Here is a 22,461-nt window from a genome sequence, read left to right on the forward strand (position 1 = left end):
GGGGTGCCGGTCAGAAAAGTGAGGAGACCCCCTCATTGAGAATTTCAGGGGAAACTGTTTTTAATACAACTCTGCTATCTTTTTTGTTTTTTTTTTTGAGATGGCGTCTCACTCTGTTGCCCAGGCTGCATTGCAGTGGCATTATCTCTGTTCACTGCAACCTCCTTCTCCCGGGTTCAAGCGATTCTCCTGCCTCAGCCTCCTGAGTAGCTGAGATTACAGGTGCCCGCCACCACGCCCAGCTAATTTTTGCATTTTTAGTAGAGACGGGGTTTCACCATGTTGGCCAGGCTGGTCTCAAACTCCTGGCCTCAAGTGATCTGCCTGCCTTGGCCTCCTAAAGTGCTGAGATTTCAGGCATGAGCCACTGCACCTGGCCAACTGTGCTGTCTTTTGACATGGTCATTTCCATCAAATTACTCTGCTAAGTAGGTCCTCCTGTCTCAAGACTCAATAGAAGTGATGCATGTGAGAATTCATGATAAAATGCAAAGCCCTGTGCAGATTAAAGAAATTAGTAACAGGCCGGGCGCGGTGGCTCAAGCCTGTAATCCCAGCACTTTGGGAGGCCGAGACGGGCGGATCACGAGGTCAGGAGATCAAGACCATCCTGGCTAACCCGGTGAAACCCCGTCTCTACTAAAAAAAAATACAAAAATCTAGCCGGGCGAGGTGGCGGGCGCCTGTAGTCCCAGCTACTCAGGAGTCTTGAGGCAGGAGAATGGCGTGAACCCGGGAGGCGGAGCTTGCAGTGAGCTGAGATCCGGCCACTGCACTCCAGCCTGGGCGACAGAGCAAGACTCCGCCTCAAAAAAAAAAAAAAAAAAAAAAAAAAAAGAAATTAGTAACAGCGTAGCACCCGGCACCTGTGCGTGCTGTCAGGGCCACCTGGCTCTTGGTGACTTGAGGAGTGACAGCAGTCGGGCTGGGTGACAGGGCTGCTATTGCCATAGTGAATGCCCACCCAGCTATGACAGGTGAGGGCTGACCCTCCGCATGTGTGACTGTGCCTGGCTCATCTTAGGGTGACTGGCGTGGCTGGGGGTGGGTGTCTGGTGGGGCTTTGGGGGCAGCAGAGCCCCTCAGTGGGTCCTTTTTCTTCCCTCCTCTCCACAGAAGGGTTCCAGTCCTGGATGTGGCGGGGCCTCACCTTTCTCCTGCCCTTCCTCTTCTGTGGCCATGTGAGTTCCCCTGGAGTTTGTGGGTATCTCCTGTCTGGGCTGACCCCCAGGAACAGAAGGTCTTCAGGCCTTGCCCTCTTTCTCCATCCATCCCCATGCTGGGCCCCATGGCATCCTGGGGCCTGGGCAGCCTCTGAACCCAGGGATGCCAAGGCAGGGGCCAGAACTGGCCCAGCCCTGCCCTGGCCTCGGGTGCCTGCTGATTTTGGGGGGTGTCTGTCAGTGCTGTGGGTAGTTGATACCCAAAGTTGGGTGGGGGGCCTGGGCATCTCCCTGGCTTTCTACGTGGCTGGCCAGGGGAGCCTGGTGGGTGAGCAGCGCCTGCCTTCCTCTCTAGTTCTGGCAGCTCTACAATGCCGTCACGCTGTTTGAGCTCTCCAGCCACGAGGCATGCAGAGAATGGCAGGTATGGAGGGTGGGGGCATGCTCGGGGGAGGTTCCCGGGAGGGCTGGGGTAGCAGGGATGAGGTGTATGTGTGGCATGTTGGGGTGCAGATTCCTGGGGAGGGCTGGGATGGCAGATGTGGGGGTGGGGTGTGTGCATGTGTGTGGTGTGCTGGGGAGGTTCCTGGGGCGGGCTGGGCTCGCAGGTTTGGGGGGGGTGTGTATGTGTGTGTGTGTGTGTGTGTGTGTGTGTGTGTGGTGTGCTTGGGGGGAGGCTCCTGGAAGGGCTAGGGGTAGAGTCTCTCCCAATCTATGGATCCCAAGGAGGTTCGCCCCATAGAGCCCTTCCCAGGCCTTGCCCAAGCCTGAGGCCTCACCCCTTCACCCAGGTCTCCTGAATCTCTGCCTTCAGTGGCAGAACCCTGCAGTTTGGGAGTAGCTGTGCTGTAGATTCTGGGGTGCTGGGGGCAGGGGTTCAGCAGGGCAGATGCCCCAGCCTGGCCCTCCTCTCTGGACTCCCCAGGTGTTCGTGCTGGCGCTCACCTTCCTCATCCTCTTCCTCGGCAACTTCCTGACCACGCTCAAAGTCGTGCATGCCAAGCTCCAGAAGAACAGAGGCAAGACAAAGCAGCCGTGAGCCTCAGGCTCCTGTGCCCTCGGCCCAGACTTCAGACTGCAGGGGGCTTCCGGCCTTCTTCCCAGTCACCATCTCAGGCACGTGGCGTCGCTGGGAGAGGGCCCAGGCCCTGGTCCCCCAGCGGACCCCAACGGACTAGGGGAATGTGAGCCCCGCCTGTCCACCCACCTATTTATGACATATTTAATGCTGGGTCCCCCATCGTCCCTGGAACCCGAGGCCTCCCCCCATGCTTGAAGGTGGCCGAGGCCAGGCCAGTCTTCCTGGGGATGGGGCCTGAAGCCTCAGGGAGCCCCTCTGTTCCCACTCCTGTCATTTGAACCCCTCTGGGTGGGGTTTGGATGTGCCTCGCGGGGTTGGATTTATGCTGACCTGCTACTTACCAGGCCCAGGCTGGGGTGGTGTGAACCCTCAGTGTCCTGTGGCGCCCCCACCCCGGGGCCACTCTGCTTCTGCTGTGAGCCCCCTCCTCACCCACCCCGCCGAGTGGAGAGGGTTATTTAAGTTCTCAGAGACCCACTGTGTCTGCCTCGTGCTCTTCTTGCCACTGGGAGCGCTGGGGGCGTCCTGAGTCAGGCTGTGAGCAGAGTCGCCACCAGAGGGTGACCCGGGCCCTAGGTAGTCCAAGGGGAAAAGGACATTCCCGCCTGCACTTCAGGGTTCCCTGACCCCCCATCCTGCAGCCCACCTTCCTGCAGTCTCGCCGCAGGTACCTGGGGAGTGGGACCAAGACCCTTGGCCCCTGTGGAGGGGACCCACCTCCCCTCTCCTTTCCGGAGGTTCTGGATGTTGTGGGAGGGAGGTGGGGATGCCTGGCAGGTTCACCCCCAGGGGCCGCACCTGAGGTGGGGCCAGAGCCACTGGGCACCACTTGGGTGAGACTCTGCATTCGACAGGAGGTGGAGAGGCCAGCAGGTTCGGCTCAGTGCTCTGCCCCGCCATTCATATATGGGCCTCAGCTCCCGCTAACCAGGGCCCTACAAATCCCTAGGCCAGACCTCACAGCAGTGCCCACAGGCATGCCTTGTTACAATTCCCAAGGCATTTTAAAATTTTGAATATTTTTTGGCGGTGGGGACAGGGTCTCTGTTGCCTAGGCTGGAGTGCAGTGGCACGATCATAGCTCACTGCAGCCTCCGTCTCCAGGGCTCAAGAGATCCTCCCACCTCACCCTCTGGAGCAGCTGGGACCACAAGCGCGCACCACCATGCCCTGCTTTTTTTTTTTGGTGAGAGAGTATCTGTCACCCAGGCTGGAGTGCAGTGACACGATCTGAGCTCACTGCAACCTCTGCCTCCCGGGTTCAAGCGATTCTCCTGCCTCAGCCTCCTGAGTAGCTGGGATTACAGGCGCATGCCACCATACCTGGCTTTTTTTTGGTATTTTTAGTAGAGACAGGGTTTCACCATGTTTGCCAGGATGGTCTCAATCTCTTGACCTCGTGATCTGCCTGCTTCGGCCTCCCAAAGTGCTGGGATTACATGCGTGAGCCACCACGCCTAGCCACCCTGCCACTTTTTAATGTTTTTTTAGTAGAGATGAGGTCTCGCTATGTTGCCCAGGCTGGTCTCCAACTCATGGGCTCAACTGATCCTCCTATCTTGGCCTCCCAAAGTGCTGGGATTACAGGTGTGAGCCACTGTGCCTGGTCTGATTACATTTTTAAAATGAGATTTCCCCTCTCCTACAGTGAGATTCCACATAAAAATCCAGATTTCTGCTTTCCCTAGAAAAATGAACCTGGCAACATCCCCATGGCACAGGATGCCTGCTCTCCAGTCGCCACAGGCCACGCCACTCCCAAATGCCTGCCCTTCATTCTGGTCTCCTTTCTAACCCTTTTTAGGCCCCTGCGTTTGCCCTAGACTAGCAGTCAGCTAGCTGGCTATAAAGGGTCGGATGGCAGCTATTTTGAGCTTTATGGGCCAGGTGGTCTGTGTGGCAGCTACTCTTGCCTGCAGCCACGGAAAAGGCAATGCACAAAGGAATGGGTGTGGCTGTGTTCCAATAAAACTTTATTTACACATCAGGCTGTGGCCAGATGTGGCCCACAGGCTGTAGTTTTCAGACCTCTACCTTAGACCATCACGAGGCCGTGGGTTCTTTGAGAACAAGAGCTCCTTGGTTGATTCCCCAGGGGACAGCAGGGCCTTGGGAACCTGGGTGGGGTGGGGAGGCTCTCAGAAGGCTTCTTCCTTTGGTGACCTGACTTCTCAGGCTTAGCTGACACCCCAGCACTGGGCCAGGGGGGCCAAGGCAAGAGATACCGGGAAGGCTAGGAGTCGCCTGAAGCCGTTATCCCATCTTAGGCGGCACCCAATCCTAGGTGCACTCCAGAGCCAAGCAGCTTGTGACCTCTGGTAGGCACCGGAATCCCCTGGGATACTTGTTTTAAAAGTCCTGGGCCAGGTGCAGTGGCTCATGCCTGTAATCCCAGCACTTGGGAGGCCAAGGCGGGTGGATCACAAAGTCAGGAGTTCGAGACCAGCCTGGCCAATATGGTGAAACCCCGTCTCTACTAAAAATACAAAAAAATTAGCCGGATGTGGTGGTGCATGCCTGTAATCCCAGCTACTCAGGAGGCTGAGGCTAGAGAATCACTTGAACCCAGGAGGTGGAGCTTGCAGTGAGCCAAGACCGTACCACTGGACTCCAGCCTGGGCGACAGAACGAGACTCTGTCCCAAAAAAAAAAATTCCCAGACCCTCGACCCCAGACCTTCCCAAAGGAGACTCGGGGATTAGGTATCTGGCTGTTGGTGACACAGGTGGTCTGTGAACCAGTTCTGAGAAAGTCCTGTGCGGACAGAGGGTAGATCCCATCAGTTCTCATAGGAGGCTGGGGTGTCTCGCCTCCTGAACTCCACAGGCTGGTAGAAGTGGCGCTTGAGGACTAAATGGGCCAGTCCTGTCCTGGTGATGAGACCTTGAAGAGATGGTCAGATGGGTGGTCCAGGGTATACTTTTAACAACTGAGAAGCCGTTTTTTCTGCCCCCTGGGCACATGTGCCCAGCTCTGCAAAGACAGTGGCCAAGCTGAAGACAAGTCTTCCATGTGGGGTGGAGATGGGAGGGGTGGGTGCCAGCCCCTCCACCAGGCTGCAGCCTGTGTTCTCCTGATAGGCCCAGCCCCCTTGGTGGCCCCCGTGTTCCTGGGGGAAGGAAGGAAGGAGCTGGAGGATATAGCGGTGCCTATCTCGGGAGCCCAGGGAGGTGGGGACACAGGAGTGGCAGGCTTGGGGCGCCTGCGTGGAACAGTGCCAGGTCCACGTTTACCCACCACCAGATGGACTTTTTCATTTCAAGCATAACTTGAGTCTGCACTGGGAAGACACTCATGGTGGGGGTGGCTGTGATGAGGGCCCTTCCGAGTCCCGAGAACAGACACTGGCTCCTGCACCCACATCACCACCCTGTCCCAGGGTTAGCCTGGAGGGGAGTTTGTGGTCAGAGCCCCAATCAGGAAAGGAGAGAGTTCCAGAATGTTCCAAGAGTCTAGCTGCAGGCCCCAGACACCGTGAGCTGGAGGGTCAGGATGGGGCAGCCTCCCTGGTGCAGTCAGCACCTGGGGCCCCTGTCAGTGCTGTCGTGAGGTCTGTCCGCCCTGGGTCAGAGCAGCAGGCAGAGCCGGTGCTTCTTGTGCCGCTGCGCCTTCTTCAGAGCGCTGAGAGCCACCTTGGCGGCCTCCCGGAAGACGTCCTCCACATTCTCACGAAACTTGGCGGAACATTCCAGGTAGAGAGCAGCTCGGATCTGTTCGCAGGCGCTCAGGCCCTGGGTGGGAGGAGAAGCCAGCATTAGGTGAGGGGCCCCTGGAGGTCTCCTGGAACCACCTGGTGGGTTTGGGACTGGTTCTGAGGACTCTCCCGGGGTGGAGGCCTTGTTTTGGGCCTGTCTCCTCCATCCCGGCTGGCCCTCACAGTGTGTGGGTGGAATGGAGGGACAGTGCAGTGCATCCCCCAGGTTGGAAGAAGCCCTGTCCAGGCCCCCACGCTGGCTTCTCTCCAGCTTCAGGCAGGGAGGGGCTGAATCCTGAGACCCGGGGTTGGTTCCCCCAGGTGTGTCTCCCAGGCCTGTGAGAAGAGTTGGAGGCCTCAAGACAGGCCTTCCAGCCACCTCTCTCTTCTCTGAAAGTACAACTTAGGCAAATGAATTTGCCCTTTTATTTATTTATTTTTGAGGCGGAGTTTTGCTCTTGTTGCCCAGGCTAGAGCGCAGTGGCACGATCTTGGCTCATCACAACCTCCATCTCCCAGGTTCAAGCGATTCTCCTCCCTCAGCCTCCCAAGTAGCTGGGATTACAGGCATGCGCCACCATGCCCAGCTAATGTTGTATTTTTAGTAGAGATGGGGTTTCTTCATGTTGGTCAGGCTGGTCTTGAACTCCTGACCTCAGGTGATTCGCCCGCCTTGGCCTCCCAAAGTGCTGGGATTACAGGCGTGAGCCACTATGCCCAGCTGAATTTGCCCTTATTAATGGTTATTTCTTGTGAAAGTTTCTTTTTGCCTTTACATTCCTTTTATTCTGTTTATTCCCCCATGCCTCACCCAAAGAGTTGCACGGTCAATTGGCCCTTTCAAACAAGGCGGACAGCACAGCACAGCGCAGCGCGCAGCGCAGCACAGTGGCTCATAGCACAGAATTTGGAGCGCAGTGCATGGGACCAGATCCTGGCTCCACTTCTGGCTAGCTCTGTGACCCTGGGCAAGCTGCTTAACCTCTCTGGGCCTCATTGTCTCCGCTGTAAACTGGGGGATGTGAACAGCACCTGCCTGAGTCCTACGGATTGAGAGTAGTCGTGTAAAGTGCTCAGGTTCACAGGCCATCAATACTAATATTTAAAAATTATTCTTAGAATCCTGCTTCCCTCAGCTCCCTGAAAGGCCGCTAAGGCACCCCAGTTGCAGAGGCCAAAGGTCGGGGAGGCTTTACAGCCACGGCTGCGCCCCAGGGTCTTGGCCCCTGGCCCACCTGCATGTAGGTGATGGGCTCCAGCTGGGCAGCCCGGAGCTTCCGCAGCTGCTCCTTGTCCTTCCTCAGGTCTGTCTTGCAGCCAATGAGCACCATGGGGATCCCGCGGCAGAAGTGCGTGACCTCAGGGAACCACTGTGGAGGGAGGAGGCAGGGGATCAGGGGTGCAGCCGGGCCCAGATGTGGGGCCGCCACCCAGGAGACCAGCCTCACCTTGATGAGGACGTTGTCGTAGCTGGTGGGGTTCATGACGTCATAGCAGATGAGCACGAGGTGGGTGTTCTGGTAGGACAGGGGCCGCAGCCGGTCATAGTCTTCCTGCCCTGAAAGCAGAGAGCAGGGTGGGTCAGGGGACGTCCCCTCCCTGTCTGGACTGTGATGGGTGAAGGGGAAGGGGCCAGGCAAGTGACCCTGCCTTAAGGCCTCAATTTCCTCATCTATACAATGGGCAGCAAGCCAGGAGTGGTGGCACAGGCCTGTGGTGCCAGCTACTCGGGAGGCTGAGGCTGGAGGATCGCTTGAGCCCAGGAGGTCGAGGCTACAGTGAGCCATGATCATGCCACTGCACTCCAGCCTGGGTGACAGAGCAAGACCCTGTCTCTTAACAACAACAGAACCCATGAGTGGCAGCCCCCCAGTTCTGGATGGTGGTAAAGAATCCTCGAGATCAAACCCACGCAGTGCTGAGAGCTTGGCCTGATTCTAGGGCTGGGGCTGGAGAAACTGCTAGCGATGATGCCAGTGTGATCCCCCTGCCCTGATGCTTAGGGGCAGAGCGCAGACTGGAACCCTCCCCTTCCCAAAGATTCAGACCCGTGGGGCTGGGTGGACTCACAGTGTCCCCAAGTCCCGAGAGGCTGGTGTCTGGCTTCAACCTCCAGCTTCTCGGGTTCTGATGCAGTCGACTGAGTTCCCTGCCCATTCTTGCAAGCACTAGGAGGCGGGTGGTGGGTTGCTGGGAACAGCACCTAAGCACCCTCCCCACCCAGATTCACAGAGCATACTCATGGGGGGATACTTTAATCCTGATGCCTGGCCCTGCCCCAACACGAGCTGAATCCAAACACCGATCTAGGCTTGAGCTTGGTTGGGTCTGCTTTTTTTTTCCCTTCTTCTTTATAAGCAATTCTTTGTAACTTTTTATATTGACAGTTTCAAACTTACAGTAAAATTGCAACAAAGAGTGTGAAGAGCTCTGACTGTGATTCACCACCTGTTTGCATCGGCCCCTCTGGCTTTATCTGGAGACAGACATTTCTGTTTCTCCCTATCAGGGCACGGTAACTGCAGACACCTGCCTCTTCACCCCTTAGCTCGGCGCCATCTGCTGAGAACAAGGGCATTCTCTCCCCTGCCCCGAGCCCAGGAAACCGCATGGACTCTGCATTCCAATCCGATCCACAGGCCATAGTCAGATTTTGACCATTTCACCAATATCGTCCTTTATTTTTTCCCCGTTGAGGAGCTGGCCCAGCCCAGGGTTCTACACTGCACTTAGTCATCATGCCCCGGTATTTTTTTAAAATCCCCACAGTGAGAACTGAGAGCTTTTCAGGCTCATTGGTGACCAGCCCCCCACCCCTCGACTTCCTTCCACTGAACAAGGGACTTGGAGGCCCAGGAATCCCCCTACCCCGTCCTCAGCTGCTGCAGGTGCTGGGCAGTGCCAGCCTGCCCTCCGCTCCTTCCCTGCCAAACACCTCTTAGGACAAGTGGCCTCTCCACGGAGCACCACCAGGCCATGTCTGCTCCTGCCGCTTTGCTGGTGACAGGGTGTGGCTACCCTCTCCTCACTGGCTCCCCCTCAACCCAGGGACCTCCAGAAGTCCTTGGCCAGCTCCACCATGGAACAGTGCTTAAGGGTGAGGTCACTAGAGGCAGATGAGACACGTGTTCAAATCCCAGCTCTGCCCCCACTGGCTGTGTGACCTTGACTTAGACAGGACAGCGGTGGGAGTCTTGGCTTCCCTACCTGGAACATGAAAATCATAAAATCTACCTCATGGGGCTGTCACCAGCCAAGGCAGGCCATTGCACTCCAGCCTGGGTGACAAGAGCGAAACTCTGTCTCAAAAAAAATAAAAATAAAAAATGAATGAACATGAAGCATTCAACTTCTCAGTTGCACAAGCCGCATTTCAGGTGATGAACTGCCACCCGGGGCCATGAAAGAGTGTTCAGTGAACGGAAGCCACCAGGACAGCAACGGCTGGGCTAGGAGGGCTGTCCATGCTGGTGTCCCCTGACACTGGGCAGAGCAAGGTCTCAGACCTGAACCACCCCCCCAACAAAGCTGGAGACGTCCTTGTAAGACACTGGGAAACTGACCTGCATGTTATTCAAGCCCTTTTCCTGTCCCCAGCTGTCCCTTCTTGGTAACCTCTGTCCACATCTTCCTAGATCTGTGCTGTCCAACAGGGTAGCCACTAGCCCTATTAATTAGCTTGAATTAATGAATTAACATTGGCTGGGCACAGTGGCTCACACCTGTAATCCCAACACTTTGGGAGGCCGAGGCGGGCAGATCACCTGAGGTCAGGGGTTCGAGACCATCCTAGCCAACATGGTGAAACCCCCGTATCTACTAAAATACAAAAATTAGCCAGGTGTGGTGGTGGGTGCCTGTAGTTCCAGCTACTTGGGAGGCTGAAGCTGGAGAATCACTTGAACCCAGGAGGCAGAGGTTGTAGTGACCGGAGATCACGCCATTGCACTCCAGCCTGGGTGACAAGAGCGAAACTCTATCTCAGAAAAAAATAAAAAAAAAAAATGAATTAACATGAAGCATTCAGCTCCTCAGTTGCACAAGCCACATTTCAGGTGATGAACTGCCACCCGGGGCTCATGGCCAATACAATGATTGGTGCAGGTGCACAGCATTTCCTCCACTGCAGAAAGTTCCACTGGACAGCAGGGCCCTGTCTACTGCTGGCCACCATCACCGCCCCCCCACCCCGCCCCTTCCCTACACCATCCTCATCTAAGCCCTCATCTGTCCCTCTTCCCTGGCCTACAGCCCTTCGATGAATCCATTATCCACCTGACAGCTGGATGGATCTTAAAACACAAGTCCTATCCTGCCCCCCTCTCCACAACAGAAGCATCTTCAATGACTCCCTATTGCTCCCCCCCAATTTTTTTTTTTTTTTTTTTTTTTTTTTATTTTTTTGACAAGAGTCTCGCTCTGTCACCCAGGCTGGAGTGCAGTGTCCCAATCTCAGCTCACTGCAACCTCTGCCTGCCGGGTTCAAGCAATTCTGCCACAGCCTCCCAAGTAGCTGAGATTACAGGCGCGCGCCACCACGCCTAATTTTTGTTTGTTTTGTTTTGTTTTTGAGACAGTTTTGTTCTTGTTACCCAGGCTGGAGTACAATGGCACGATCTCAGCTCACCACAACCTCCACCTCCCAGGTTCAAGTGATTCTCCTGCCTCAGCCTCCTGAGTAGCTAGGACTACAGGCACGTACCACCACGCCCAGCTAATTTTGTATTTTTAGTAGAGACGGGTTTCTCCATGTTGGTCAGGCTGGTCTCGAACTCCTGATCTCTGGTGATCTGCTCACCGCAACCTCCCAAAGTGCTGGGATTACAGGCATGAAATTTTTGTATTTTTTTAGTAGAGACAAGGTTTCACCATCTTGGCCAGGCTGGTCTTGAACTCCTGACCTCTGGTGATGCACCTGCCTCGGCCTCCCAGAGTGCTGGGATTATAGGCATCAGCCACCATGCCTGGCCCCTATTGCTCTTTGTATAAAATCCAAACATCTCCCCTGGTTCACATGACTTCATCTTCTGCCACACCCACTTGCTCACTGCAGTCCAGCCAAAGCGCCACCTCACTGTTTCTCAAACCCACGAAGCTCTCATGCCCGGGCCTTTGTGCTTGCTGTTCCACAGGACTGGAAGGTCCTTCTCCCATTGCTCTTTTCACCATTTTCTCCCTAGCATTTTATTCTTAAACATCCAGATTAAACAGTTACATTTTTTCCCTTTTGAGGATAACTGCCTGCCCTCTGCACCTGCCTTTGTAATAATACATCCTATACTCTATGCAGTTTTCAGGGTGCTTTAGTCTAGAAATGATTAAGAAATCCTTGGCAAGGCGTGATGGCTCATGCCTGTAATCCCAGCACTTTGGGAGGCTGAGGCAGGTGAATTATGAGGTCAAGAGATCGAGACCATCCTCGCCAACATGATGAAACGCTGTCTCTACTAAAAATACAAAAATTAGCTGGGCGTGGTGGTGTGAGCCTGTAGTCTCAGCTACTCGGGAAGCTGAGGCAGGAAAATTGCTTGAACCTGGGAGGTGGAGGTTGCAGTGAGCCAAGATCATGCCACTGAACTCCAGCCTGGAGACCGAGCGAGACTCAGTCTCAAAAAAAAAAAAAAAAAAAAAAAAAAAAGCTGGGCGCAGTGGCTCACGCCTGTAATCCCAGCACTTTGGGAGGCCGAGGCAGGGGGATCACGAGGTCAGGAGTTCGAGACCAGCCTAACCAAGATGGCGAGACCCCGTCTCTACTAAAAATACAAAAATTAACTGGGCGTGGTGGCAGGTGCCTGTAATCCCAGTTACTCCAGAGGCTAAGGCAGGAGAATTGCTTGAACCTGGGAGGTGGAGGGTGCAGTGAGCCCCGAGATCATGCCACCGTACTCCAGCCTGGGTGACACAGTGAGACTTCATCTCAAAAAAAAGAAAAAAAAAAAAAAAAGAAATCCTTACATGACAGCCAGATGTGGCAGGGAAATGATGAACACTCGCACTGCATAGGAAGAGCCTGAGAGTCACAGCAGTGAAGTGACTGGCTTGAGGTCAATGACTCAGTGACTGGGCCAGGAGTTAACCCCAGCTCATGAAATTCCAAGTGGGATGTTCCTTCTGCTGATACACACTAACGTGTATTGTGCAAAAATAGGTTCTGGTCCTTTAAGATGTAACAATGGGGTTCATAGTTCTGGCATAACATATTCTCTTTTACAACTATGGCAGGAGCGAACAGGTACAGTAGTCCCCCCAACCCACAAGGGTGGATTCCAAGACCCCCAGTGGATGTATGAAACCACGGACAATCTAGAACCCTAGATATGCTGTTTTTTTCCTATATGTACACATCTATAAGACAGCTTAGTTTATGACTTAGGCACAGTAAGAGATAAACAACAATAATAATAAAACGGGGCCAGGCACCGTGGCTCACACCTGTAATCCCAGCACTCTGGGAAGCCGAGGCGGGCGGATCACTTGAACTCAGGAGTTCAAGACCAGCCTGGCCTGTTACCCAGCCAGCTGCTGACTGACTTATGGGCAGGTGGTGTCTCCAGCAGGGATACACAGAGGAAGGGGCGAATCACATCCCGGGTGGGATACAGCGGGACCGCGTGCAATCTCATCACGCTACACAGAGCGGTGCATGATCTCAAATTTATGAATTATTTCTGGAATTTTCCATTTAATACTTTCAGACCTCAGGTAACTGAAACTACAGAAAGTGAAACCTCGGATAAGTTTGTAAAATAGAGCCCCCTTGGACGGCTTCTCTCATTTCTTTTTTTCTTTTCTTCTTTACTTTTTTTTTTTTTTTTGGAGACAGGGTCTTGCTCGGTTGCCCAGGCTGGAGTGCAGTGGCACGACCTCGGCTCACTGTAAGCTCCGCCTCCTGGGTTCAAATGGTTCTCCTGCCTCAGCCTCTTGAGTAGCTGGGACTAAGGCAGGTGCCAACATGCCTGGCTAATTTTTTTTGTATTTTTATTATTTTATTTTATTTTTGAGAGAGTCTCACTCTGTCACCCAGGCTGGAGTGCAGTGGTGCGATCTTGGCTCACTGCAACCTCCGCCTTCCAGGTTCAAGCAATTCTCCTGCCTCAGCCTCCCATGTAACTGGGACTACAGGTGCCCGCCACCACGCCAAGCTAATTTTTTGTATTTTTAGTAGAGGCGGGGTTTCACCGTGTTAGCCAGGATGGTCTTGATCGCCTGACCTCGTGATCCACCTGCCTCAGCCTCCCAAAGTGCTGGGATTACAGGTGTGAGCCACAGCGCCCGACTTTCTTTTGTATTTTAGTAGAGACGGGGTTTCACCATGTTGGCCAGGCTAGTCTCAAACTCCTGACCTGAGGTGATCCACCTGCCTCAGCCTCCCAAAGTGCTGGAGTTACAGGCATGAGCTGCCACGTCTGTCAAGGTTGTTCCACTCTTGTCACACACAGCAGAGACAAGGGTTGAGACTTGCCCACTGGGTTTGGCAACTACAGCCTGCAGTGACATCAGGACAGGAGGTGGCGGGGCAGGCATCAGGCTGCAGCGGGTGAAGGAAGAAGTCAGCCCCGGAGCGCTGGAGGCAATCACAGCCTGCCCGCCTCTCCTGGGGCCTCTGCCCTTGCTGTTCACTCCTCCAGGAGGTTCTTTCAACAGGGAACAGTGTGGCTCCTTCCCTCCTCTCCTTCAGGGCTCCATGGAATGTCGCCTCCTCCCAGAGACCTTTCCTGACTGCTCTGAAACAGCCTCCTTGGCAGTCTGCCACATGACGGGGGCTTTACTCATGCCTCTCACCCCTACCTGATTTCACAATACTTCTCTGGGGTCAGGCGTGGTGATTCACACCTGTAATCCCAGCACTTTGGGAGGTGGAGGCAGGTGGATCACTTGAGGTCAGGAGTTCGAGACTAGCCTGACCAACATGGTGAACCTTCGTCTCTACCAAAAATACAAAAACTAGCCGGGTGTGGTGGTGGGCACCTGTAGTCCCAGCTACTTGGGAGGCTGAGGCTGGAGAATCGCTTGAACCTGGGAGGCTGAGGTTGCGGTGAGCTGAGATCGTGCCATTTCACTACAGCCTGGGGGACAGAGAACTCTGCCTCAAAACAAAAACAAAAATAAAAAACAAAAAAACAGTAATTCTCTGGGTGTTTTTGTTTGCCTCTCGGGCGGGCAGGAACCACCTCTGTGCTGTTCACTGTTGTGCCCCTAGGAACACAGGTGAGCGCAATACACATGTGGTGAAGGAAGGCTCAAAGGAAGGAGTGGGTGAAGAGGGTTAATAGTCATCTCTCCGGCTTTAGGTGCCCCTGCAGCCTTGGCAAGGGCATTCCACTTCCTGACCTGTGTTCATTCAAGCAGTCCCCCCGGGAGGTACGCTGGGCGGGGACAGTTCTTCCTGTTAAGAGCCCAAGTGGTGGAGGGGGCCTTCGTCAAGGTCAGAGACAAGCACCCTGTGAGCCAGAGGCCAACCAGTCCCCAAGGTCAGCTGCCTGCCAGGTCATTCTAAAAGCACCAGTTCTTCCAGGAAGCTGTCCCCAGCCTTCTCAGCTGGGAATTAACCTCTGGGCCTCAGTTTCCTCATCTGTGAAATGGAGATGCAAAAAGTGAGTGAGCCTTGATGACAGTAATAATAAAGATGTTTAATATCGACTCTCTCTCTCTCATATAAAAGTCACGGTCTAGGCCTGGCGCCGTGGCTCATGCTTGTAATCCCAGCACTTTGGGAGGCTGAGGCGGGCGGATCACTTGAGGTCAAGAGTTCAAGACCAGCCTGGGCAACATGAAACGCTGTCTCTACTAAAAATACAAAAATTAGCCAGGCGTGGTGGCACATGCCTGTAATCCTAGCTACTTGGGAGGCTGAGGCAGGAGAATCACTTGAGCTAGGGAGGCAGAGGCTGCAGTGAGCTGAGATCAAACCACTACACTCCAGTCTGGGCAACAGAGTGAGACTCTGCCTCGGAAAAAAAAAAAAAAAAAGGGTTTTGCTCTGTTGCCCAGGCTGGAGCGCAGTGGTGTGATCACAGCTTACTCCAGCCTCAATCTCCTGGGCTCAAGCCATCCTTCTGCCTCAGCCTCCCGAGGAGCTGGGGCTGCAGGAGTAGACCACTGTGACTCTGGCAGCACCTATCCATGAAGGCTTCTGTGTTACATGCCAGGTCTAGCTCGAAGCCATTCACCTGGATTAACTCATCTTTCCCCAAAAAACCCTATAAGGTAGACACTATTGTTGGCCCCATTTTACAGGCTGAGAAACGGAAGCATAGAGAGCTGGAGTGACTTGCCCCAGGCCACACAGTTAAGGGGAAGCTTTGTAAATAACAGAGGACCCTACTGGGGTATTTTTTTTTTCTTAGCCTACCCCAGAAAACAGGAAGGAATCCTCACCCTACTTGTCCCAGTCCTGACCAGGTGAGGAAAAATGTCGGCCCTCTCAAGAAAGAGGGCCTCTGGGAAGGGAGAGGCAGCCAGCTCTGACTCCAGCGCTTCCTCCAGGTTGCCATCCTGGCTTGACGCTGCCCAGCCCAGCCTTCCCTAGAATTCAGTGTGGGCCTTTGGGGCATGGGGGGTTAGGGGGACCAGGCCTGCAGAGGATGTACTTCCGTGTGCACCAATCCCATGCCCACTTGGGGATGGGGGAGTGTACTGTTAATAAATACCTTCTCTCGTATGAGTCGGGGGTCAGGTTCCATTCACTCATGCACATTCTGGGCGGGACTGTTCAGGGCAGCCTCCACATCTCGAATTGACGCCCACATTTCCCTCTCTGGGTGTCAATTTCCTTATCTGGGAGAGGGGGTGATAACAGTGATAACCCCACCCCTAATCTGGAAGGTGAAAGCCCAGGAGAAGGGAGGCAAGGCTTGGAGCTTGGAGCGGGAGTGGTGCCGGGACGGGGGGCGGGGGCAGAGTCGGGGGCAGTGCTGGGAGGCAGGAAGACGGCTATTGGGTTACTTTTTTTTTTTTTTTTTTTTGAGATGGAGTCTCGCTCTGTCGCCCAGGCTGGGGTGCAGTGGCCAGATCTCAGCTCACTGCAAGCTCCACCTACCGGGTTCACGCCATTCTCCTGCCTCAGCCTCCCTAGTAGCTGGGACTACAGGCGCCCGCCACCACGCCCGGCTAGTTTTTTGTATTTTTTAGTAGAGACGGGGTTTCACCGCGTTAGCCAGGACGGTCTCGATCTCCTGACCTCGTGATCCGCCCATCTCGGCCTCCCAAAGTGCTGGGATTACAGGCTTGAGCCACCGCGCCCGGCCGGGTTACTCTTGAAACAGAAACTTCCAGGAGAAGTTCATAGCCTGGCATGGCGGGGGGGGGGTCAGAACCTCCAGAATCTTTGGACCCAGAAGCTTTAGGGGCCTCCCAGCCACCAGGTGATACCATTACCCTCTACATTCTACGAAAATGATCCTGGGGCTGAAAGGGTCCATGTCACCTGCCCGTAGTCACAGGGGGGCCCATCCAGCCACTGCAGATGGGCTTAGACGTTAAAACGGCCCAGGAGACCAGGCATGGTGGCTCACACCTGTAATCCCAGCACTTTGGGAGGCTGAGGTGAGAGGATCACTTGTGCCCAAGAGGCTGAGGCTGCAGTGAGTTATGATCATGCTACAGACTCCAGCCTGGGTGACAGAGCGAGACCCTGTCTCTAACCACAGCCCCCACCCACCAAAAAAAACCAAAAACCAAAAAACAAAAAAACCCAGGAATTATACGCAAAGGATGCACGTGCTTCTGGTGAGGAAGTCTCTAGGCCCGTGAAGCCGCCCATTGTTCTGACGTACACTTGGGCGGTGCGGCAGGGCTGGGGGAAGGGAGGCTCATGCCGCACACAGGGCTATTTTCTTGGTGGGATGAGGCTTTGCCAAGGCAGTCCTGCTTCCAGGGACAGGGGTCTCTAAGGCCCAGGGCAGAGTTAAGGAGAGAAGACCTCACATCTTCAGGAGGACACACAGGGCAGGCGGCCCCCAGCTCCAGCTGGACCGTTGGTCAGGGAGGGGTGCTGGCAGCGTGAGAAGGGAAGAGGAACCCACTTTTACTCACTCTGCTGGGGGCCACCTGTGCTTCCCCAGGAAGACAGGGGCTGCGCAGCCCCAGCTGGGAGCTGAGACCACCTTCTGGGTGACCCCAGCCTTGGCTCAGCCCAGGCCCCCGGTGCTTCTGGTGCTCACGACACCCACCTGTCCCTGGTTCCTTGTCTTAGCAACTCCTACTCCATTGCCCGCCAATTTTCTTTCTGTTCCCATCTCAGGCTGAGAAGGGGACCACTGCTCCCAGGGCAACCCGCACCCCATTCTGTGCCCCTCCAACCCTGGACCCCACACCTTGGCCCCGATAAGCTCAGTCTCCCATCTGCGTCTTCACAGCCCACCTCACCCCGCCTCTCCCTGCCCAGGAAACTTCAGACTTCACCGCAGCTTCCTGCCTCAGAGGATGTCGGGGCCCGGGTGAGGCCAACAGAGCAGTGGGTGCCACGGCCCCCGCCCCTTCCCCTCTGAGCCCTGAGAATCCTGTCACCCCATCTGCCCACCCTCCGCTGTGGTGTCCGTAACTACTTCCTCAGGATGGAGACAGCCAGACAGGCCTTCCACCAGGGCTCCTGTGGGCAGGGTCTGGGTGTGGAGAAATTCAGCCTCCGAGAGCCACCCCTGTCTCACAGCTCTGGTGGCCACCAGTTGGGAAGACGCCCCTTCCGCCACTGGGTGTAGCCTATTGGGTTCTAGAACTTTCTACAACTACGTTTACTAGACTCATTTCTGGCTTGGCCATTCCCTCACCCTCTTGGCCTTTTGCCTCTCTCTATGTGACCTCCTGGCCATGGCTTTCTGTCATGTTCTCCCGAGAGCCGTCCACCTGCAGACAGAGATACATCATCTCCGGCATTCGGACCTATTACCCATTCATTCCATCACCTTCCAAGCCTTGCTCCATGACAAGCACTGGGACCTGGGCTCTCCCTGGTGGCACTCACTGACCAGGGGATTTCCTCCTATGAGTAGGCCTTCCCCAGTCATGGGGGGACACCCCCTACAGGGAGCAGCCAGATTTCTTCTCCCTGGGTACCCCTCCTTGGTCTGTCAGACTGTGAGGCCAGCCTCCCCCCATGAGCCCTGCTTCTCTGCTGCTTGGAAGAGACTTGCCAGGGAAGACTCCCCACTGCAGCAGGGGCTGGGGGCCAGCTCGGGGCATGGCACTGTAGATTCCAAAGCACAGGATCGAGCTAGGGCTGGGCAGGGATGGTAGGAGGGTCTTTTTAATTTTTTTTAATTTTAATTTTTTGAAACAGGGTCACGCTCTGTTGCCCAGGCTGGAATGCAGTGGTGTGATCTTAACTCACTGCAACCTCTGCCTCCTAGGTTCAAGCAATTCTCCTGCGTCAGCCTTCCAAGTAGCTGGGACTATAGGCGTGTGCCACTATGCCTGGCTAATTTTTGTATTTTTTGTATTTTTAGTAGAGACGGGGTTTCGTCATGTTGCCCAGGCTGGTCTTGAACTCCTGGCTTCAAGCAATCCTCCTGCCTCAGCCTCCCAAAGTGCTGGGAGACGGAGTCTCGCCCTGTCGCCTAGGCTGGAGTGCAATGGCACAATCTCGGCTCACTGCAACCTCCACCTCCTGGGTTCAAATGATTCTCCTGCCTCAGCCTCCCAAGTAGCTGGGATTACAGGTGCCCACCACCATGCCCAGCTAATTTTTGGATTTTTAGTAGAGATGGGGTTTCACCATGTAGGGCAGGTTGGTGGACATAATATATTAATCTGATTTAATCCTCATGACCCTCTTAGTGCTCATGATAGATCAGGAAACTGAGGCCCAGACATCCCCAATGATACGTAGCCAATAGAGCTGGGGTCAAAGCCCAGATCTGACTCCAAAGAGGGTGGCAGGAACAGGATGGGTGGGATCCCCATAGTGCTGGCGGTCGCCTGCTTCTGGTAACTGTAGCAGGGGACGCTCCTCCATCCCTCCGGTAGCAGCTCTTTGCACAAATTCTTCCTATAATACCTTGCAGCTTTCCAGAATCTCCACACCACAATCTACTCTGACATGTTCCTTGAGCATCGCTCTCTGGGCAAGGCCAGAAAGGCCATCCCTGTTCTCATGATGTGGAGGCTGCCCTGAACAGTGAACCCCGGGGCCTGATAGGGGAGGCCCTGAGGGTAGAGGAGGAGGAAGGAAAAAGCCTCCGGGCTCCTGCAGGGCAGTGGGGCTGCTGTAAATGTCTCCACTCAGGAGCACTGGACTCAAAAAGTGCGGTTAATGACCTCGCCCCTCCCTGGCTCCTGGACAAGAAACAAGAAAGTAAAAGGGTCCCAGACCATGACTCTTACTACCCTCTGGGCCACACCTCGGGAATTCCTCTGACATCTCAGCTCTCCCAGCTCACCAGGGGCTAGAGACAGGCCTTGTTTTGGGGGTGGCCCCATAGGGCCCACATCCCACAAAGACAGGTTTCTCAGAGCCCATGGTAGGACCTGCTGAAGTCGGAATGGAGGGGGCTCTGAGCTAGGACAGCCCCTTTTCGGGTCCTCTCCAAGGTCTACCTGGGGGTGGAGGTGTCTGGATTTTGGTTCCATCCTACGTCAGTGTCTGACCTCACCTCACATATACAAGGCTTGGCTGGCAGGAGAGGGCCACCTGGTGACGTGGTTCCCTGCAGGTCACTAAACACTGAGTCACAGAGGTGGGGTGAGGCCTCACCTGGGGATGTCAACCTTTGGTCCCCAATGTTGATGAAGCCCAGATGGGAGTCAGGGTCCTCCCACTGACTGTGTTTCTCCCGTCCCCACCCCTCACAACACCGACTCCCAAGCAATTGCACATAAATCCATAGACCGCCCATGGGGGGCTGCAGGTGGCAGGCAGAGCCTGGGGTGGGGCCCCTGCCCCCAGTGCTCCGTTCCTTCCTCAGTTCATTTTCTACACTGTCTGGTTTTGTCCCAGGGAACTGGGAAAGCACAGAAATAATTGTAGCCACACAATTCCAGAACCAACTGCAAGCCGTGGAATCCTGGGAGCTGCAGACACAGAACTCGCATCCACAGAACCCCAGAACCTCAGGCTGCAGAGCGCAGGCCACAGAGCCCTGGAGCCACAGGCTGATTTGCAGCCGGGAGCATCCCAGAACCACAGGACCCAGACACACAGCCCAGGCAATCCGAGCACCAGGGGGGTCAAATCTGCAGCCCACAGAGTCTGCAGAGACCACAGCAGGCAGCGCAGCAATCCTGGAACCATGGGAGGCCCAAGAGCAGCCCACTGCTTTCTAGAACCACAAGAGAGGAACGAGCTGTGGGCTCTCAGCACAGAGCTGGGAGGGTGGCCCCGGAGTTCACCTCCTCCTCCACACTCTCCACTTACATATAGGGCTTGGCCTCTAGGGTCGCGCAGCCAGCGCCCCTGAGCGGCCTCCAGGAGTGAAGAGCCGGCCAGGACCCTGGCAAGGCTGCTGGGCGGGGACGCCCGGTGGGGGACGCCCGGGAGGGGAAACCCTTCGGGCGGGCGGACCCCCGGGACCCCGGGGGCGCAGGCGCACTCACCGGCTGTGTCGTAGAGATTCAGGGTCACCTCCTTGCTGCCAACGGTCACACTGGCCGTGTACTTCTCGAACACCGACGGGGCATAGTGCTGCGGGAGAGGGGGTCGGTTGGTCCTTAGTGGGGCCTGCGGGGGCTAAGCTTCCAGCTAAACCCACTGTCCACCCCCCTCACTCGTCCCGGATCAGCACCCCCTCACCCCGCTGGGCTCTGGAATTCCCGAGGGGCGACCCGGGGTGGCGGCCGCCTCTCCGTACTCGCGACGCCGGGGACCGAGGGTCGGGGCTCTGGGCTCAGGCTGAGGGGCGTCCATCGCCCCCACCCCAGCCCCGCTGCGGGCCTCACCTCGGGGAAGGAGCCCTGGCTGTACACCATGAGCAGCGAGGTCTTGCCGCAGCCGCCGTCACCAACGATCACGATCTTCAGCTCCTTCCTGCCCGGACCGGGGGCGGCGGTCGGGGCCGGGGCCCCGGGGGCATCCATAGCCCGGAGCCCGCAGCACTGGCGGCTGCGCGCCCGGCACTAGCGGAGCCAAGAGGTCGGGGGCGGGGCGGGGCGGGAACTAGCCCCGCCCACTCAGAGCGGCACCACCTCCGCCAGGCAGCCTCCCGGCCGACCTCCCAGCCTCAGTTCCCTTTCTGCTAAGGTCCCAGCCCTGGGTGTGAGTATTCAGCCTCAGTCCCAGGGATACTGCGGCACCGGAGAAACGGGGCTTAGCTGCGAGGGAAGCTCCCACCCCCATCCCACTGCCACCCTCTGCGCGTCACGGCGCGCCCCTCGCCGGCGAGACCCGATCGTGGCTGCCCAGCGACTCCAGGTGCCCCTGATTGGCAGGCTCCGCCTACGGCAGGGACCCTCTGATTGGTCGGCGCGGCCAGACAGGACCTCCCGGATTGGCTGGCTGTGCACCTGGTTCGAGGAGCCCCAGGCCTCGAGCTCCGGGAAGAGCCCAACTTTGCACTGCCCCAGCGGCGTGGCTTGGCGCATGTCCGCCTCTGGCCTCAGTTTCCCCACAGGAGGTAGCTGCGGTGGCCCCAGGGAAGATGCTGACGCGAGGGTCGTGTCTGCCCACCTCGCCTGGCCTAGGGACCCCTGCGTGTACGCGGGTTCGGGGTGTGGGACTGGACTCCGCTTACCCGCACCCCGACCCCGGGCTGCAGGGTGGACGTCCAGCGCCCTCTGCCGGGCAATAGTCTCGGCGCCGGCCGCAGGTTGGCCCCAAACCACGAAGGGCGGGCGCCTCCTTCCGACAGGAGCCAGAGGCGTGAACCACGCAAGACGCCGTCAGGGAGGGGCAGGTTGGAGTAGCTCTAGTTGAAGTCAGCTTGATCCCTCTCCTTGAGCTTTGGAGACTAACCCCACACCCATCTAGAAATGTAAGAAAATGCGTTTCCTTGCCAGCAGCCACATGTCCTTCATCTCAGGAATCCCCCCAACTCTCCCGTCCCATGATCAAAACAGCTTTTGTTGAGCACTTACTGTAGGTAGTGCTATCAGGGCTGCTGGCTGAATCACCCGGGTCTTACCCCTCACCCCGGGCAGGATGACTGCCCTCTGCACCAGCCAGGTGAGTGGATAGGGTGGCAGAGGGACCTCCCTGGAGCTGCTCCACGGCAGATAGGCACGGGAGCATGGCCGAGAGTGGGATCCTACCAGCTGGGGTAGAAGAGCCCATTTCTAACAAAACCTCAACAGCAGCATAGTTGGGGGCAAGTGACCTTCCGTAGTTTCCTCAGATAGGGGCTGGCAGGACTCAAGATCTTTTTGCTGGCGATCCCACCCCAAAGACTCCCAGTTTTCAAGATCTCGGCAAGGCTCATGTAAACCTCACTTCGTGGAGGAAAACCGCCAACCTGGCAGTTCCATGGTCAAGGTTCTCAGCCGCAGCAAGGAAGGCACGGTCTGACCACCAGAGGGCAGCAGCGACCGCCCACAGAATCCCAAGACCACGGCAGAGCTGGGAAGGGGAGGCCAGAAGGCACCCCAGATTCTCAGTG

General features: G+C 56.1%; 2 protein-coding genes across 5 annotated transcripts in view; one reads left to right on the top strand and one right to left on the bottom strand.

Annotated features, from left to right (window-relative positions):
* Window positions 1-8,359, top strand: part of TMEM120B (transmembrane protein 120B) — a 74,604-nt gene extending 66,245 nt beyond the window's left edge. For all 3 annotated transcript variants that reach the window (XM_073021174.1, XM_008005003.3, XM_073021175.1), the window contains 3 exons: window positions 1,117-1,181; window positions 1,519-1,587; window positions 2,089-8,359. In XM_073021174.1, the coding sequence (XP_072877275.1) occupies window positions 1,117-1,181; window positions 1,519-1,587; window positions 2,089-2,140 (186 nt within the window). In that variant the 3' untranslated portion in view covers window positions 2,141-8,359. The remainder of the gene's footprint in view (window positions 1-1,116; window positions 1,182-1,518; window positions 1,588-2,088) is intronic.
* RHOF (ras homolog family member F, filopodia associated) lies at window positions 4,201-21,240 on the bottom strand. 2 transcript variants are annotated; one of them, XM_008005007.3, is made up of 5 exons: window positions 20,810-21,228; window positions 20,468-20,555; window positions 7,387-7,496; window positions 7,174-7,308; window positions 4,201-5,975 (listed from the first exon to the last, which is right to left on the bottom strand). In XM_008005007.3, the coding sequence occupies exons 1-5, from the start codon at window positions 20,945-20,947 to the stop codon at window positions 5,811-5,813; spliced, it is 636 nt and encodes a 211-aa protein (XP_008003198.1). In that variant the 5' UTR covers window positions 20,948-21,228; the 3' UTR covers window positions 4,201-5,810. The 2 variants fall into 2 exon arrangements, with proteins under 2 accessions (XP_008003198.1, XP_008003197.1); XM_008005006.3 differs by having other exon boundaries at window positions 7,174-7,496; window positions 20,810-21,240.
* Between the last annotated feature and the right edge of the window lie 1,221 nt (window positions 21,241-22,461).

This window comes from Chlorocebus sabaeus, chromosome 11 (genome assembly GCF_047675955.1).
Source record: "Chlorocebus sabaeus isolate Y175 chromosome 11, mChlSab1.0.hap1, whole genome shotgun sequence".
NCBI classification, from domain to species: domain Eukaryota; kingdom Metazoa; phylum Chordata; class Mammalia; order Primates; family Cercopithecidae; genus Chlorocebus; species Chlorocebus sabaeus.